The sequence below is a fragment of the Erythranthe guttata genome, chromosome 1, assembly GCF_056151865.1.
Source record: "Erythranthe guttata isolate IM_541 chromosome 1, IM_541, whole genome shotgun sequence".
Classification (NCBI taxonomy): domain Eukaryota; kingdom Viridiplantae; phylum Streptophyta; class Magnoliopsida; order Lamiales; family Phrymaceae; genus Erythranthe; species Erythranthe guttata.
The window spans coordinates 11984825-12003182 of record NC_142533.1 but is presented as its reverse complement, the minus strand read 5'-3'; the positions used below and the strand labels follow the sequence as shown (position 1 = coordinate 12003182).

The 18358-nt window shown below is 37.5% G+C and overlaps 1 protein-coding gene across 1 annotated transcript; it reads left to right on the top strand.

The window, feature by feature from the left end:
• Window positions 1–5876: 5876 nt before the first annotated feature.
• LOC148772834 (uncharacterized) lies at window positions 5877–16877 on the top strand. Its single transcript, XM_088820394.1, has 3 exons — window positions 5877–5911; window positions 5999–6590; window positions 16407–16877. Exons 1-3 carry the CDS (start codon window positions 5877–5879, stop codon window positions 16875–16877), a joined length of 1098 nt encoding a protein of 365 aa, XP_088676520.1.
• The last annotated feature ends 1481 nt before the right edge of the window (window positions 16878–18358 follow it).

Genomic DNA, 18358 nt, shown 5'->3' with positions numbered 1-18358 from the left:
CCTTATCTTTACCCTTTGATTTAACCCCACCAAACTCAGCACCTGGATCTACATAGGCTTCAAACAACTTGTCATCTTCTTCAAAGTCATAATCACTATCATAAAACTCATCACCATCTTCCTCACTGTCACTCTCATTGCTTAACTCAGGTTCAGCATTGGGTAATTCAGGTAAAACAATGTCAGTTTGCTCATCAGTAATGACTGATGATGCAACTTGACTTTGCAAGGTAGGTACCACATTCACAGTTTCTTCTAACCCCAACTGTTCTAAGTATATTTCAACTTCATAGTTAATAGGTTTCATAGAAGCAACATCGGTATCAATTTCCAAGTACCTACCCATATTCAGATTTGCCCCAAATTTGTACCAAAATTTAATTTTTTTCCTATCAGAATACCCCAACTCCCGTGACATTATCCACATATCAAGCATCCTCATCTCAGCAGGTTTTGAAAAATCAAAAAACTCCTCACTCCCACCTATGTACCTCGTTTCTGGACCATGTTTCAGTACCCCCCCATAATACATTTTAACAGTACACCAAGTACTTATCCCAATTCTTTCTGAAAATGATTTTTTGCCACAAGAAAGGAAAAAAAAAAAAATATATATATCAGCCACATTGTAAATGACAAGAACAATACATTAGGGTTCAAGTTGAGTTCTGCTTACCGTAATTTGGGGCAAATCCACCAGGGAATTTGCTTCTTGGCGACATGGCCTTCGAAAAATTCCTCTTTTCTTGTTGATTCTTCTTCGACCCAGAAATTAATCGGCAGAGAGAGAGAAATGTTAATGTTGATTTTGGGGAATTTGAGATTGAGAGAGAGAGAGAGCGTGGAGAGAGAGAGAGAAATGTTGATTTTGGGGGAAAAAATACAACTTAAGCCCTAATTTGAAGTCACGTGCGTGGCACATGACGGTTGACTGTTAAGTCAGACGGTCAACCAAACGCCAGGACCAAATGTGTTAAATTTTGATAAAACGAGAGTGTATTTTGTTGACTGCGGTAAATGGGGGACCAAAACGGAAAACAGGCAAACTTGGGGGACCAAAAATGTAATTATCCCTCCTTTGACATACCCCTGGAGAGGCGAAAGTACTATACTACCCTTATATGCAATTTTCGGCCAAAGTTTTTTATAAAGTTATTTGTTTAATTTATGTATACTTTTATTATTTTTTTTTATTTAAAAAAAAAAAAATCAATATGTTTATTGTACTAAAAATAACTACATGTTTCATGTAACTGTATTAAACTATATTAATTGGTAGTTATGTTTTTTTTACCCCATATTTTTAGTCGATCAATTATGTATACACACGAATACTAGCTTATACAAAAAAATTCATAACCCCCAACAACAAAAAAATTACAAATTTCAATATTTATATTATACATAACCTCAAAACCAATGAAATACAAATCCAAAATACACACACACACACACACACACACACACACACATATATATATATATATATATATATATATATATATATATATATATATATATATATATATATATATATATATATAGTAATGTATAGTAATGTACAGTAATGTATACGGTCTGTTGAACATTGTAACATGAAAGAATATATAATTTCAACCAAATTTTTGACACCTTCAAAGAGATGATCAATGGATTTCATTAAGTGCAATTTGTAAAATCAAAACAAAAAAAAAATATTTTAGTGCAAATCAACAAAAATTGAAGAAACATCAAAACACTCAAAAATAAACATACACTAAGAGATCGAGAGATAGTGTGAGAGAGAGAGAGAGAGAGAGGCCATAACTGCGAAATGCTACGAATGGTAAACCAAACAACCAATGACTCCTCACCCCAATCGCCTCCTACTAAAACCCTAGCAAATTAATAATATTTGTGTATGTTTTAATTTGCGCTGGAAGCAATAAGGTACGCATTAATTGCTATATTGTGCACGTGTTTATATGTTAAACTTTTTTCATATAAAATTGTTTTCCGCTGTGTACACGTACCTGATTCACAACAAAATATATACGGATGAACAAAAAGAAAATGGCATATGTAATCAAACATGCAACAAGATGATAAAAAATAAGAAGATATTGTTAACATGCTAACTTATTCATAAATACACTAGAAACTACCAAAACATGTTTTTTAATCAACTAAAAGTCGATAAGAAATTGCAAATTCAATGGCACAAAACCTACAGATCCAACCTGGCTGATAAAAATCAAGCGTGTATACATCACATGCCATATCTCGTATACATCTTGGGTGCACGATAGTGTATTTACAATGAGTGCAACACACTATTTCATATGATCTTGCACGTTGCTTGCACCTCATACATAATTTGCAGTTTGAAAGGAATCAAGCCACACAAATTTCTTTACATTCTTCTGAGCAACCTGATGCAGTTAATTCACAATAGTCTGGTAAAACAACTTGGTGGTATTCTGGGTTGACCGATTGAGAACGAAAGTGTCATTGCCTACCTACGAAAGTAATGAAACATATATTTATAGAAGAAGAATAAAGGTAGGATGGTCATTGTCCGATAAAAGAGTACAATGACTATGAAAGGGTATTGTGCATAAATTGGTATGTTAGGGACTCCAACTCGAATGACAGAACTTTGAGCATGTAAAGTAACATGTAAAGAGTTAAAAAATGGAAGAACGTGACAAAAAATAAGTTTATGAAATCGGAAAATACCATGATTAATGAAACAAATAGAATGAACGATATGATAATTGATGCAGGAGCAAAAGAAGTCGGCATTGTTGAGAATATAACTGCTTGATCAGAGAAATTACCTAATAGCCAAAAACGAAGTCGTTAACATTCCTAAAAAAATGTACCATAATAATATAATAATCGGCCAAACTTTTGTGGGTAAACATATACTGAAAAAACAAATACAACAAAAAGTAGAAATTGGAGATGTTGAAAATAACTACAACACTTTTTAAAGAATTTTAAGAAAATCAATAACAAATAACATAATTGAATTGTTAACAAAGACAAAAATACATAACGCTAAAGATTATTGGTTTGACGGAAGATAGGACAACAACAACAACAACAACAACTAACAACAACAACAACAACAACAACAACTAACAACAACAACAACAACAACAACAACAACAACAACAACAACAACAACAACAACAACAACAACAACAACAACAACAACAACAACAACAACAACAACAACAACAACAACAACAACAACAACAACAACAACAACAACAACAACAACAACAACAACAACAACAACAACAACAACAACAACAACAACAACAACAACAACAACAACAACAACAACAACAACAACAACAACAACAACAACAACAACAACAACAACAACAACAACAACAACAACAACAACAACAACAACAACAACAACAACAACAACAACAACAACAACAACAACAACAACAACAACAACAACAACAACAACAACAACAACAACAACAACAACAACAACAACAACAATAATAATAATAATAACAATAACAATAAGAATAACAATAATAATAACAATAACAATAATAATAATAATAATAATAATAATGTCTATAAAAGCGATAGTGTTCTTTGTGTTCTTTGATGTTCTTGGTAACATGTATATATAGAGACATTTATGGGGGTTGAGATTGAGAAATTCTTGAAAAGAAACTGAGTACGAAAAGTGGGGCAGATAAGAAGACACGTTGAAGATCATATTTAGTGGAAAACATAAAAAAAAAGAAAAAAATTCACAGTTGATCGTGTTTAGTGGGGAAGGGAAAAAAAGAATAAAAAAAAAAGAAAATAATTAAAAAATGTGTGCTATGAAAAAATGAGAGAAATGTTTAGTGCTGGAAGGGAAAAAAAGAAGAAGAAAAAAAGAAAAAGATAAAAAAAAAAACAAACGTAAAAAAAAAATCAAAATTGATAGTGTTTAGGGGAAGGGAAAAAAAAGAGAAGAAGAAAAAAGAAAAAGAAATAATTAGAAAACGTATGCTATAAAAAAGGAGAGAAAAGTTAGTGCTGGAAGGGAAAACAAGGAAAAGAAAAAAAAAGAAAAAGAAAATAATTTTTAAAAAATAAACAAACATGTTGTATAAAAAAAAAGAAACAAATAAGTTTGTTTGAGTACGATAAAAGACGAGGAAAAAAAGGAAAAGAAAAAAAAAACACTAACGTGTATTTTGAAATCTAACAAAATAAGGAAAAAATTTTTAAAAAAAGAAGAATAAACGAATAAGTTTGAATGTGCTATAGAAAAGGAGAAAATAAATGAAACAAATATTTCACAAAATTGTTTTTAGGGTTTACTGACAAAACCTTTCTTTTATGTATAAAGATATTATTCTTTGATTTATTAATTATTTTCATATTTAATTTAATTTTACATTTTCAAGTACTACTAGTAACTCACCCCTGCGATGCATGGGGATCAATTATAGGTTCAATTCTTATTAGTGACTAACACACGTCGATGATGTAAATCAAACACCTTTGCGAAAGCAAATAGGATTCTAATGCGATGCATGGGGGTAATATAAAAAAAAATGAAAATATGTTTTAGATAAAATAATCGAACGAAAACTTTGAATAGTGAATATATAATACTCTTTAATCTATTTTTTGTAAAAACAATATCAATTACATTTAATTTAAGTACCGAGATAAACAAAATAAATGATAAAGAAAATATAAAATACGAAATACTGTGATATGAAAATAAGATACCTTATCTGACCCAAATGGTACAACTATCTCGTCCCATATACTCGGATCCTTAACATGAAACTTAATTATCAAAGTAGTGCTTTACAACACATGCATTGACATCGCCTATAATTCATCTAATACCTTGCGTAACATGCACATTTTTCCATTGTTCAAATGCAATAAGTGATACACATTACTCAAGCACAAGTCACCTAAAAGTGTAAGAAATAAATGCAATTTATACTAAAGTACATTGATTTAAAAAAAAAAAACTTCAGTGGAGTCGACAATAAAATTAGCGTAAACTGCAAATAAACTTAACACGACAAAATAATTATACATATAAGTAATACAAACAACAAATGTGTATTTGAATCACAATATACAATTTTTATGATATACATTCATATTCCTTTAAAAACTTCATTGTAAACAAAATTTTAAGTAATATTAATCGCCTATTCCGGCTTGATAACAAAAAAAAAAAAAAAATACTAATACTAATACTAATGCTAATACTAATACTAATACTAATACCTATACTGATATTCACACCGATACTAATATTGATATACACTACAAGTGATACTAATATTGATACTACTGATACTACTAATGATACAAATTAACGGTAATCATGTTGATACAAAAACTGATATTTATATTCATACTAACACTGACACTGATACTGATATTGATATTGAAATTGCTACTGATATTGATACTAATGCTGTTACTAAAAACGATACTAATACTAAGCATACTTATACTCATAGGGCCTCTTTGGTTTGCAATATTAGGCCTCATGGGATGAATAATACCTTCGTGTATTATGTTTGGTTTGGTGGTTTGGTGAGACCTTGATAAGGGGGCCCACAATTTCCATCCCTCAAATGAATTATTGACAGTCACGCCAATATTGGCGTGATATGCAGTCATCAATTAATCCCATCATCTAATGGGTTGTGCAATATCGTTTTTGCCCTTGCAACACTTAGATAATTATTGATTCCTTTCCTATAAAAACCAAATGTACTTGTGAAAAAATTCCCTTTTCCCGACATTAGCAAACCCTAACCCCAAAGGAAGGTAATTTCTGCATCTTCTTCACCGTTTTGATGTTCAAAATTTTCAACTGAATCTTAAAAATGCGCATATCATCTGAGGCTTTTACTTTCGCTAGGCAATCGGCACCATTACCCGGTCACTGAAAGTCGTTTGTGTTAGTGAGGTCATTGTTCTTTTGCTCCGGTAAATCGGTTTGTTACAGATTTGATTTTCGTGTTCATCATGTCCTAGAAGACGACAGATACGTGAAATCCGCCGTCGAACTCGAGGGTTTTGTCTGTTTCCTCGTGAATCTTCTCGATTTCGAGGAGAGCGAAATTCAAGATGAGGCGGCCAAATTGGTGTCTTTAATTGCAGGTTTTCAGTCCCACAAGGGTGTTCTAATCGGTACAGGGGTGATTGCCCCTTTGATAAGGGTTCTAGAATCTGGGAGTGAGCTGGGCAAAGAATTTGCCGCCAGGTGTTTGATGAAAGTCACGGAGAATTCCGATAATGTATGGTCGGTTTTCGCCCACGGCGGAGTGCCTGCCCTGTTGAAGATTTGCAGTAGTGATAGCACTAGTGGGAGTGAATTGATTGCTCTGTCTTGTGGGGTGTTGAAAAATCTCGTTCTTGTCGAAAAAATTAAGAGATTTGTGGTCGAGGAAGGAGCCATTGTTGAACTTGTTGAGCATGCTAGTTCTAAAGATGAAATTGTACAAATAGGCTCGCCCGATTTACTGCAAACTATAGCTTATAGAGATTCGTCGATTAGGGAAACGATTATTAAAGAAGGCGGACTTCAAGCATGTTGGGTTTCGGGCACGTGTACGCAGCGGAAAACAAAAATTTTATGCGAATTAAACGAATTTAAAACACATAAAACATGCCCGATAATATAAATCAATTAATTGCGTACCTTTGCGCTTCCAGCGAAATTAAAAACAACATACATGCTAAAATGTTTAACTGAATTTAAACCAATTAACATGCTCGCGTTTAAACCAACTAACATGCTCGCAACGATTAAAACGATTACACATAATCACATAAAATCATTCGAAAGCAAACATGAATATTTAGTTTAAACGTAAACGAATCGAAACATGATATTCATGTGTTTACCTCTTGAAGCGTGAGGTAGGAGCGCTAAGCAAGTCGAGATTGCTACGGAAACCAATCCGTACAATCCGGGGCAGCAGCGGTGCAACGGCAGCAGCGGCGAGACGGCCACGGCGGCGCATGTATCTCACGCGCGGTCTTCGGGTGGCGCGTGGGATCGCGTGCGGCTTCGGCTCGTGTGTTGCTCCTTGGTTCTTCGATCTTCGATCTTCCTCCTCTCGGATTTCATCTCGTACACTTCGATCTACTAAACACGTGGCACTAGACACGTAATAGTTAGAAAACCGGAAGAAAAAGAGAAGGAAAGAAACTACCAAAGCAATCGGCCAATGAACGGCCGATTCCGGCGAGGTTCCGGCGACGGCGCCGGTGATGGCCGCGGGAGAGAGGCCGAGAGAGAGAGAGGTGAGCGGCTAGGGTTTTGATTAGGTCTTTTTTTTGTGTGCAAGGCCTATAAATCAAGTATTTATAGTCCCTTGCATAAAACCCTAACGGGCTTAAGTTGGACCGGGCCCAACAGCTTAAGCTCGTTAGTTCCTTTTACTTGTTCGTCTCTCTCAATTTAATGATCGAAAAAATGCAACGATTACAATTTCGGAATCATTATAATATCCTCGTCATTACGAGTGCCAACTCTCAATTTCCAACTTTCCAAAAGTGGAAACCCTAGTTCAGTGCACTTTCTAAATTTGGAAACTTCCCGATTTAGAAAGTTCACTAATACGTTCGCCTATTCGTTTCCTTTTCTTATTCTCATTCATAATTCCAAATTACGAATGTTGGATCCAATCATATTGACTTCCAATCATGCAAAGATAAACTATTTTATCTCTGACCGTTTATTCAAAGATCTCATGTGCACGAGCAGTGTGACCCTCGATGGTTCAGGTGTAAGCTAGCCGTGGGCCCACAACCCTTTGTGGTCAAAACTCGTCCCTTAGAGTTACGATTAAGATGAAGCTCGTTTCACCTTAATCACCCAACGAATCAAGATTGGCGTCTAGCAACTACGCGTCATGATTCCCTAGATACAAATGAAGTGCGTGCAAGAACCTTCAGATATAGTTAACGTACAGTACAGTCCAAGACTATTCTAGCGATCGAATCCCCGAATACAATGCACAGACCTCCCACTAGATTTCGCACTGCACGAACACTGGCCCTTAGGATGGTCCTCGGTGGAACTCAGGGACAGGTCACGATACAACTGGTCCTCTAGTGAAGTCACGGTGATGTCTAGGTCATAAGGACTAATGGTGTACAACTATACCATAGATATCTCTACTCGATTATTGGGAACCACTTAGAGATTTCTAGGGTGAGGGAGTTCAGTGAACTCGTCAACTTACGAGCACCCACTTATGCATGCCGATATCACAATACCGTTTACTGATGAGATGCAGTACACATACACTAAGTGCTAGTCTTAATGGGAAAGGCCGATATCCTCATTAGTGGCGTAACCCTTCGACTAGGAACACGTTTAACAGTTATAATACTTAAGTAAATATCTCACGATCCTAACGATCAATTACTAGTACTTGTAATAACTGTAAGGACTACATCTATGCTTGTGACAAAGGGACAAAGATATAGAATGCCAAGGTGTTTTATCATTAATACGAATAAAGGTTCGTTTATTACAATAATAAATACGAAATACCACAGCCACATGTTGGCTTGTTGGTCACCTACTCTAACAATCTCCCACTTGACCTAAAGCCAACTACCCATGAATCGCAATCCCACCGACTCTCGATGTTTCTTATGGACCGATCTCGGTAAAGGCTTCGTAAAGGGGTCTGCAACGTTCTCTTCCGAGGTGACTCGTTCTACTTTAACTTCACCTTTATCAATGATCTCTCGGATCACATGATACTTCCTCAGAATATGCTTCGACTTCTGATAAGATCGCGGCTCCTTAGCTTGCGCCACGGCTCCGGTGTTATCACAGTACAACGGTACTGGATCACTAGCATCAGGAATGACACCCAACTCTTGGATGAATTTCCTTATCCAAGTCCCTTCCTTTGCAGCTTCGGATGCTGCAATGTATTCCGCTTCGGTAGTGGAATCGGCCGTCGTGTTTTGCTTGGAACTCTTCCAACACACGGCACCACCATTAAGCGTGAATATAAATCCAGAATTCGACTTTGAGTCGTCCACGTCCGATTGAAAACTAGAGTCGGTAAAACCCTCTAATTTCAACTCGGCACCCCCATAGACCAAAAATATATCCTTAGTCCTTCGCAAGTACTTGAGGATATCTTTCACGGCTTTCCAGTGAGCCGGGCCGGGGTTAGACTGATATCTGCTTGTGACACTCACAACATACGCAATATCGGGTCTCGTACATAGCATGCCATACATTATGCTTCCTATGGCAGAAGCCTAGGGCGTCATTTTCATCTCCTTGATTTCACTAGGTGTTTGCGGACACATAGATTTCGAGAGACGAACTCCATGGGACATTGGCAAGAATCCCTTCTTGGATTCTTCCATGCTAAACCGTTTCATAACGGTGCCTATGTACAGGCTTTGGGATAAGCCAAGCATCTTCCTCGCTCTATCTCTATAGATGCGTATTCCTAATACATAAGATGCTTCTCCCAAATCCTTCATTGAGAAACGTGTGGACAACCATGCTTTCGTTTGCTGCAACATTCCTACGTCATTCCTAATGAGTAGAATGTCATCAACGTAAAGCACTAAAAATGTCACTGCCCTCCCACTAACCTTCTTGTATACACAAGGTTCCTCCGGATTCTTCTCAAAATCAAACTCTTTGATAGTTGAGTCGAACCTAATGTTCCAACTTCGGGACGCTTGTTTCAATCCATAAATGGATCGCTGGAGCTTGCAAACCTTTTGCTCACTTCCAGAAGATATGAAGCCTTCCGGCTGCGCCATGTAAATTTCTTCCTCAATATCTCCATTAAGGAATGCGGTCTTCACATCCATTTGCCATATCTCGTAGTCGTACCACGCAGCTATGGCCAGCAAAATCCTAATGGACTTCAGCATCGCGACTGGCGAAAAAGTTTCCTCATAGTCAACGCCTTGCCTTTGAGTGTAACCTTTCGCTACCAATCTAGCTTTATAGGTCGATACCTTTCCATCCACTCCAATTTTCTTCTTATAGATCCACTTGCAGCCTATAGGAACAATTCCCTTAGGTGGATTTACCAAGGTCCACACCTTGTTGGAGTACATGGAGTCCATTTCGGATTTCATGGCAGTTAGCCAATGTCCCATGTCCGCATCCGATACGGCCTCATTGTATGTTCTTGGATCTTGTCCAAGATCAACATGATCTTCATCATTTTCGAGGAGGAATAACCTATCCGGCATTTTCCGAACTCTTTCGGATCTACGTACCGTAGGTTCAGGAGGTATATTAGTGGTTTGTTATATTGGTTCGATTGCTTGTTCTTGCGTTTGAACTTTACTTTGTGGTTCTTGAACTACTTCAAGTTCTATCATGCTGCCCTTTCTATCGGATAGAAACTCCCTTTCCAAAAAGGTGGCATTTCTTGAAACAAACGTCTTTGCTTCTTTGACATAATAGAACTCGTATCCCATTGAGTCTTCAGGATACCCCACAAAATAGCACAAGTCGGATTTACTATCCAACTTATCTCCCAATAACCGCTTCACATAAGCGGGACAACCCCATATCCTAATATGTTTGTAGTTGGGTTTCCGGGAATGCCAAAGTTCATAAGGTGTGGATTTAACTGCTTTGGTGTTAACTCTATTCAGCAAATACGCGGCAGTACGAAGTGCATGACCCCACAAGTATGCCGGTAAGTTCGTGAACCCCATCATTGATCGAACCATATCGAATAAAGTTCGATTCCGACATTCGGAGACTCCATTAAGTTGAGGAGTTCCCGGTGGAGTCCATTGGGATTGTATCCCATTCTCTTTTAGATAGTCAATGAACTCGATGCTCAAGTATTCTCCACCACGATCGGATCGCAGCTTCTTAATACTTCGTCCGAGTTGCTTTTCCACTTCGTGTCTAAAATCTTTGAACCTTTCAAATGTTTCAGACTTGTACTTCATCAAGTACACATACCCATACCTAGAATAATCGTCGGTAAAGGTAGCGAAGTAGTTATATCCACCCTTCGCACTAACACTCAGTGGACCACATACGTCTGTATGGATCAAATCCAAAAGACCCTCGGCTCGTTCTATTTTCCCTTTGTAGGGTGATTTAGTCATTTTCCCTTTAAGGCAAGATTCACAAGTTTGAAGTGATTTCACGTCCTCCAAAGAGAACAATCCTTCACTGACAAAATCGTTCATCCTTCTTAAAGAGACATGACCTAATCTAGCGTGCCAAAGTTGTGCGGGGTTTTGATCTATCTCCTTACGTTTTGCTGATATAACGTTAATAGGTATTTCATTTGGATCTAGTTCATATAAGTTGTTTAATAGTCGTCCTTTGCAAATTAAATTCTCATTCTTTTGTATAATGCAAATCGAATTTCCAAAAACAAAAGTAAAACCTTCAATATCTAATACAGGAATAGAAATAAGGTTTCTAATGAGCGACGGAACAAATAAACAATTGTTCAAAACAATAGGAAAACTAGAATCCAAAACATTTAAGTAAATCGTGCCAATGGCTTCAGCAGCAACTCTTGCTCCATTCCCCATCCTTAGGTAGGTCTCACCCGCTCTAAGTCTTCGACTTCTTGTCATTAGCTGCAAATCATTGCACAAATGTGAGCCACAGCCCGTATCCAATACCCAAGAAGAAGAGTTGACAGACAAATTTACGTCAATGAAATACGTACCCTTTTCAGAACCTTTCTGCCTTAGGTAAGCCTTGCAGTTGCGGCACCAATGTCCTTTCTTTCCACAGTGATGGCAAGCATCATCAACTTGTTTGCTAACCTTTGCTTTGGGGCCCCCACTGCCTTCACCCACTTCGAACTTGCTGTTTGGGAAGGAAACTCTTTCCTTTCTCTTCTTTTGGAAAGAACTCTTCTTTCCAGAAGGAGTAGCAATGAGAACAGACTTCTCTTTCTTAATGGTGGACTCGAAGCTGACCAACATGTTCATTAACTCATCCAAGGGAGGATCTAGTTTGTTCATGTTGAAGTTCACTATGAACGATTCATAGGAACTAGGGAGAGATAACAGGATCAAATCCAACGAGAGCTCGGCTGGGAGGGTGACATCAAGATTCACTAGCTTTTCAAGGAGAGTGATCATTTTGAGACAGTGCTCGTGGACCGAAGTCCCTTCGCGCAGTCTTGCCGTGATCAACTCCTTTGTAGCAGCGTACCTCGATGCCCTAATATTCTCACTATACATGCTATCGAGATGGGCCTTTATGTCGAAAGCATGCATGTGAGACTCATATTTCCTCGCAAGCGCGGGCTCCATGGCGGCTATCATATAGCACCTAGCATGAGTGTCATCTTTCTTCCAAACTTCATAAGTTTCCTTCTCAGCATCAGTCGCTGTGGCAGGTATAGTGGCGGGAAGTCTCTCGTTCAAAACATAGAGACGCCCCTCAACGGTTAGTACAAGCTTAAGACTACGCAACCAATCTAGGTAATTAGGGCCATTGAGTTTATTGTCGAGGATTGACATTATGGGATTCTTAGACATGATTATCTGAGACATATAGAGAAGAGGATTATCAGAGATTCGCGTTAAATGATTGTTACAATTAAATGTTTGGACTTATGTTATTTAATTGTTCTCCCACTAATTTTATCGAGTTCCACTTCCCTCTAGTAGACAAACGAGAAAACTGATTTTTCTTAATGGGCTTTAGGTCCAATAGACAAATATAACCCATAGTTAATCTAGCCCGATTATATTTGCCCAAAGGTAGATCACAATCAATCATATCCACAATATGACCCTAAATTAATTTTCCTCACACTTGATAATGACCTAAGTTAATCTCGCGAATATCAAAATCGTCGTGTGTCAAGTCTAACCTACCAATCAAAGATGCTCATAGAACTTGATTATGCCAAACTAATGCAGTCCCTAGTTAATCTAGCCGACCACGTTAATTCAACATAACCCTTTTCTATGGCTACCTTCATCGCTATGTCAATTGAATTACAGCTTACTCTACCATAGTACTCCCCGCTAACACGGCTTACTGCACTATAGTAAAGGGCTACACATAATCCAACCGTTGGCAGAAGGAAAGAAATAACTCAACAGATTGGGTTTTTCTTTATAGCTTGAAATGATTCTTAATTAAATTAAGAATGAGGGATTTTTATTAAAATGTTTTATCTCATCAGAAGGTTTGGATTGGTCTATGTGATTCCTACATCTATGTTCTCTAAAGGTATATGGAAGCGCATATTGTCCTAAGAGGAACATACGACCTAATTTCATAATTAATTACATTAATTAATTATCGAGTTTTTCAAAATAATTATAGAACCTCAACTAGCATAAATCATTCAAATAATGTTGAGGTACTACTAATTAAGTTGAATCATAATCAAAATTATGAATGTGTTCTATTAATTGAAATCAATTTAACAATTTAAATTAATTAATTAATCTAACAGCTATTTACTAAAAGAGATGATTGTCGATCCAATTATCTAATTGGGATTAATTGAAAATAATTTTCCAAAAATTAAAATCAATTTGTTTTAAGTTTAATTTTAGAAATCTGAAATAAAGTTTTTTTTTTTTTATTTTTTTTTTATTTTTTTTTCAGTGAACCGGTTCGGCCCAACCGGTCTGACCGGTTCGGACCGAAGCGGTCCGGTTCTGCCCGGTCCGGTTGACCCAAATCAGTGGGTCGGATCAGTTGGACCGAGAACCGGTCTGACCGACCCGAATCCACGTGGATTCGGTCAACTAGATCCCACACAACCATCGAACCGGTCGGTTCGATCCGAACAATTGAAAAACCGAAGTTTTAAAATAATTTCAGATCCGATTTTCCAATTTTAAACAATTTTAAAGCTGGAAAAATTCTAAACAATATTTCAAAAGTATTTTAAACTTACGAAAACTCCCAATTACATAATACAACAATCACTACTTTAATAAATCGAACATGCATAAAATCATAGCATATTAAAACAAACGCAATTAATTGCGCAACCTGACTCTGATACCACTGTTGGGTTTCGGGCACGTGTACGCAACGGAAAACAAAAATTTTATGCGAATTAAACGAATTTAAAACACATAAACACATGCCCGATAATATAAATCAATTAATTGCGTACCTTTGCGCTTCCAGCGAAATTAAAAACAACATACATGCTAAAATGTTTAACTGAATTTAAACCAATTAACATGCTCGCGTTTAAACCAACTAACATGCTCGCAACGATTAAAACGATTACACATAATCACATAAAATCATTCGAAAGCAAACATGAATATTTAGCTTAAACGTAACGAATCGAAACATGAGATTCGTGTGTTTACCTCTTGAAGCGTGAGGTAGGAGCGCTAAGCAAGTCGAGATTGCTACGGAAACTAATCCGTACAATCCGGGGCAGCAGCGGCGAGACGGCCACGGCGGTGCGTGTATCTCACGCGCGGTCTTCGGGTGGCGCGTGGGATCGGGTGCGGCTTCGGCTCGTGTGTTGCTCCTTGGTTCTTCGATCTTCGATCTTCCTCCTCTCGGATTTCACCTCGTTCACTTCGATCTACTAAACACGTGGCACTAGACACGTAATAGTTAGAAAAACGGAAGAAAAAAAGAAGGAAAGAAACTACCAAAGCAATCGGCCAATAAACGGCCGATTCCGGCGAGGTTCCGGCGACGGCGCCGGTGATGGCCGCGGGAGAGAGGCCGAGAGAGAGAGAGGTGAGCGGCTAGGGTTTTGATTAGGTCTTTTTTTTTTGTGCAAGGCCTATAAATCAAGTATTTATAGTCCCTTGCATAAAACCCTAACGGGCTTAAGTTGGACCGGGCCCAACATCTTAGGCTCGTTAGTTTCTTTTACTTGCTCGTCTCTCTCAATTCAATGATCGGAAAAATGCAACGATTACAATTTCGGAATCATTATAATATCCTCGTCATTACGAGTGTCAACTCTCAATTTCCAACTTTCCAAAAGTGGAAACCCTAGTTCAGTGCACTTTCTAAATTTGGAAACTTCCCGATTTAGAAAGTTCACTAATACGTTCGCCTATTCGTTTCCTTTTCTTATTCTCATTCATAATTCCAAATTACGAATGTTGGATCCAATCATATTGACTTCCAATCATGCAAAGATAAACTATTTTATCTCTGACCGTTTATTCAAAGATCTCATGTGCACGAGCAGTGTGACCCTCGATGTTTCAGGTGTAAGCTAGCCGTGGGCCCACAACCCTTTGTGGTCAAAACTCGTCCCTTAGAGTTACGATTAAGATGAAGCTCGTTTCACCTTAATCACCCAACGAATCAAGATTGGCGTCTAGCAACTACGCGTCATGATTCCCTAGATAAAAATGAAGTGCCTGCAAGAACCTTCAGATATAGTTAACGTACAGTACGGTCCCTTCGATACATATGTCCCGATCGAACTAGAGGCATTGGTTCATCGAGGCCTCTTTATATGTTCGATGACGGTGCGATCGTTCCAAGTGTTGTAATCGTCACGTGCATGACTTAGAGAATCGAATTCTCTAATCATCACTTAGTCAGCTCTGGCCAGAGACTTAGAATGATTACAAACTTTCAGAACACACAGGACATCCAAGACTATTCTAGCGATCGAATCCCCGACTACAATGCACAGACCTCCCACTAGATTTCGGACTGCACGAACACTGGCCCTTGGGATGGTCCTCGGTGGAACTCAGGGACAGGTCACGATACAGCTGGTCCTCTAGTGAAGTCACGGTGATGTCTAGGTCATAAGGACTAATGGTGTACAACTATACCATAGATATCTCTACTCGATTATTGGGAACCACTTAGAGATTTCTAGGGTGAGGGAGTTCAGTGAACTCGTCAACTTACGAGCACCCACTTATGCATGCCGATATCACAATACCGTTTATTGATGAGATGCAGTACACATACACTAAGTGCTAGTCTTAATGGGAAAGGCCGATATCCTCATTAGTGGCGTAACCCTTCGACTAGGAACGCGTTTAACAGTTATAATACTTAAGTAAATATCTCACGATCCTAACGATCAATTACTAGTACTTGTAATAACTTTAAGGACTATATCTATGCTTGTGACAAAGGGACAAAGATATAGAATGCCAAGGTGTTTTATCATTAATATGAATAAAGGTTCGTTTATTACAATAATAAATACGAAAGACCACAACCACATGTTGGCTTGTTGGTCACCTACTCTAACAGAGCATTGGTTCGGATTTTGGATCCAAAATCATCGGTTTCCATAAAGACAGGAGAAGTGGCATTTAGGGGAATTACGAGTATATGTTCCTCGTCGGAAAGTATACTTATAAATTACTTGTTTATGGATCATATACTTTATTTTCTTCGATATGGCGATATTTCCGTACAAGAATTGGCATTAAAGGCTGTGTTTTGGCTATGTGGAACTTCGGAGGAAGCTAAGAAGTTAATGGGTGATGCAGGGTTTATGCCGGTTCTTGTTAAATTTCTCGACTCGAAATCGTTTGAAATACGAGAAATTGCAGCTGAGATACTTTCTAGTATGTTGTTTGTGTCCAAGAACCGAAAGAAATTCGTGCAAAATGATCAGAATGTCGGTACGCTTCGGCAAATGCTCGATCCCAATGAGGTGAATTGTGGTAATAAAAAGACGTTGCTTTCTGTCGTGGACACGATAGAAACCGCCGTCCTGGATTCGCCGGCGTCCATGATGTTTGCACAAGAAGCTTCCGACCACAGTCACAAAAAGCAGGATGCTCGCGGTTGGCGTTGTTCGAGAAAAATCGGTTGCTACTCTCGCTCCTTCTCTTACTACTACTGCCGGTATCATCCATTCTCCAAATCTATCGTTCCACAGCAGAAATCGATGATGTGATTTCAAAGTTTTTGAAATTAAGGTTTTGACGGATGTTTTTGGGGGAAATGGGATTTATACCGGTTAATTAATAAAAGTCCAGATTAAAATATTATATGACTTTTATAAGGGTATTTACGGCAATATGGTTTTAATCCCAGCTGATTTCTCCAAATCATGCAAACAAAATGAAAACTGAATAGTCAACATATTATTAGTCATGACTTAAAACAACTAACCAAATGATATGACTAATAACATTCATCATGTTTTTAATCAGAGTTTTAAGTATCTCATCCCACCCTTATTATCACGTCACTCAAACCAAAGAGGCCCATAGGGATACCCATAGGGCCCTTTTGGTTGGTTTTATTAGCCTTGATGGAACCAATAGTACCTGGTAGTACCATGTTTGGTTTGGATGTTTTTCCAAGCCTTGACAAAAGGGCCCACCACTTTTATCCCTCAATCGAATTATTACTTGTCAAGCCAAACTTGGCTTAACTATTATTATCACCAAATAATGCCATCCTATGATACATTGCGAAATATCAAAAATGCCCTCCAAACATACAACAATTACTAATTTATGACATATAAATAGTTGTTTTCTTCCCAACTTTGGCTTCATTGTTGAACCCTAATTTTGGAAGGAGAGAAATGCACCATCAAGATCGTACTCCATTTTTCGAGTTACAGTAAATCGATTACATAACATCTTCTTTTAACATTTTATGACAATGGTAGGTAGCTATGAAGATCTTAGATAAGGACCGATATTAGTAGGTATAAGAGTCCCAATTTCAGATTCATAATTGGAGTTTCGATGTGTTCAAATCTTCGTCTTCTTCTTCTATCTTTATTAAATCCAGCAGTTTGTAAAACGAGCTTCAAACCGCATTCATAATTTTTAAGTTGCTCGCGATTTGATTCCAAACGGTTGTAGCTGTTGTTGCTCGCACTCCTCCTCGAACTACTACTACCGGTACTCATTTTACAATTCAACTCAACAATGGAACCCATGGTAAGGTGTTCCCTTCAATTTTATACAGTCAATTTAAGGGTGGTGGCAAAAATTATGGATGATTTTTCGGTTTTCCAATTGGGGATCTGAAGAAGAAGAAGATAGGCAAATCATTAATACCATTTAAGGGCATTTCAGACCTTTTGCAAATAATCACAAATAAGACAGCAAAATCAAGGAAACAAAACATGAAAATATTCATCACGTGATTAGCACACACATGACAATACCACAAACCAAAGGTAGTGTTCATTGTTACATATCACCATTTTAATCCTAATATTATATATTCCATCCCTACCTATCTATCCAAACTACTCAACCAAAAGATCCCATATTGATATTATTACTAATACTTATACTAATATTCACATTGATACTCAAACTGATACCAATAATATTGATATCGTTACTCACACTGGTAAAAATACTTATACATATACGGATTCTCAAACTTATACCGATAATACTAATATTA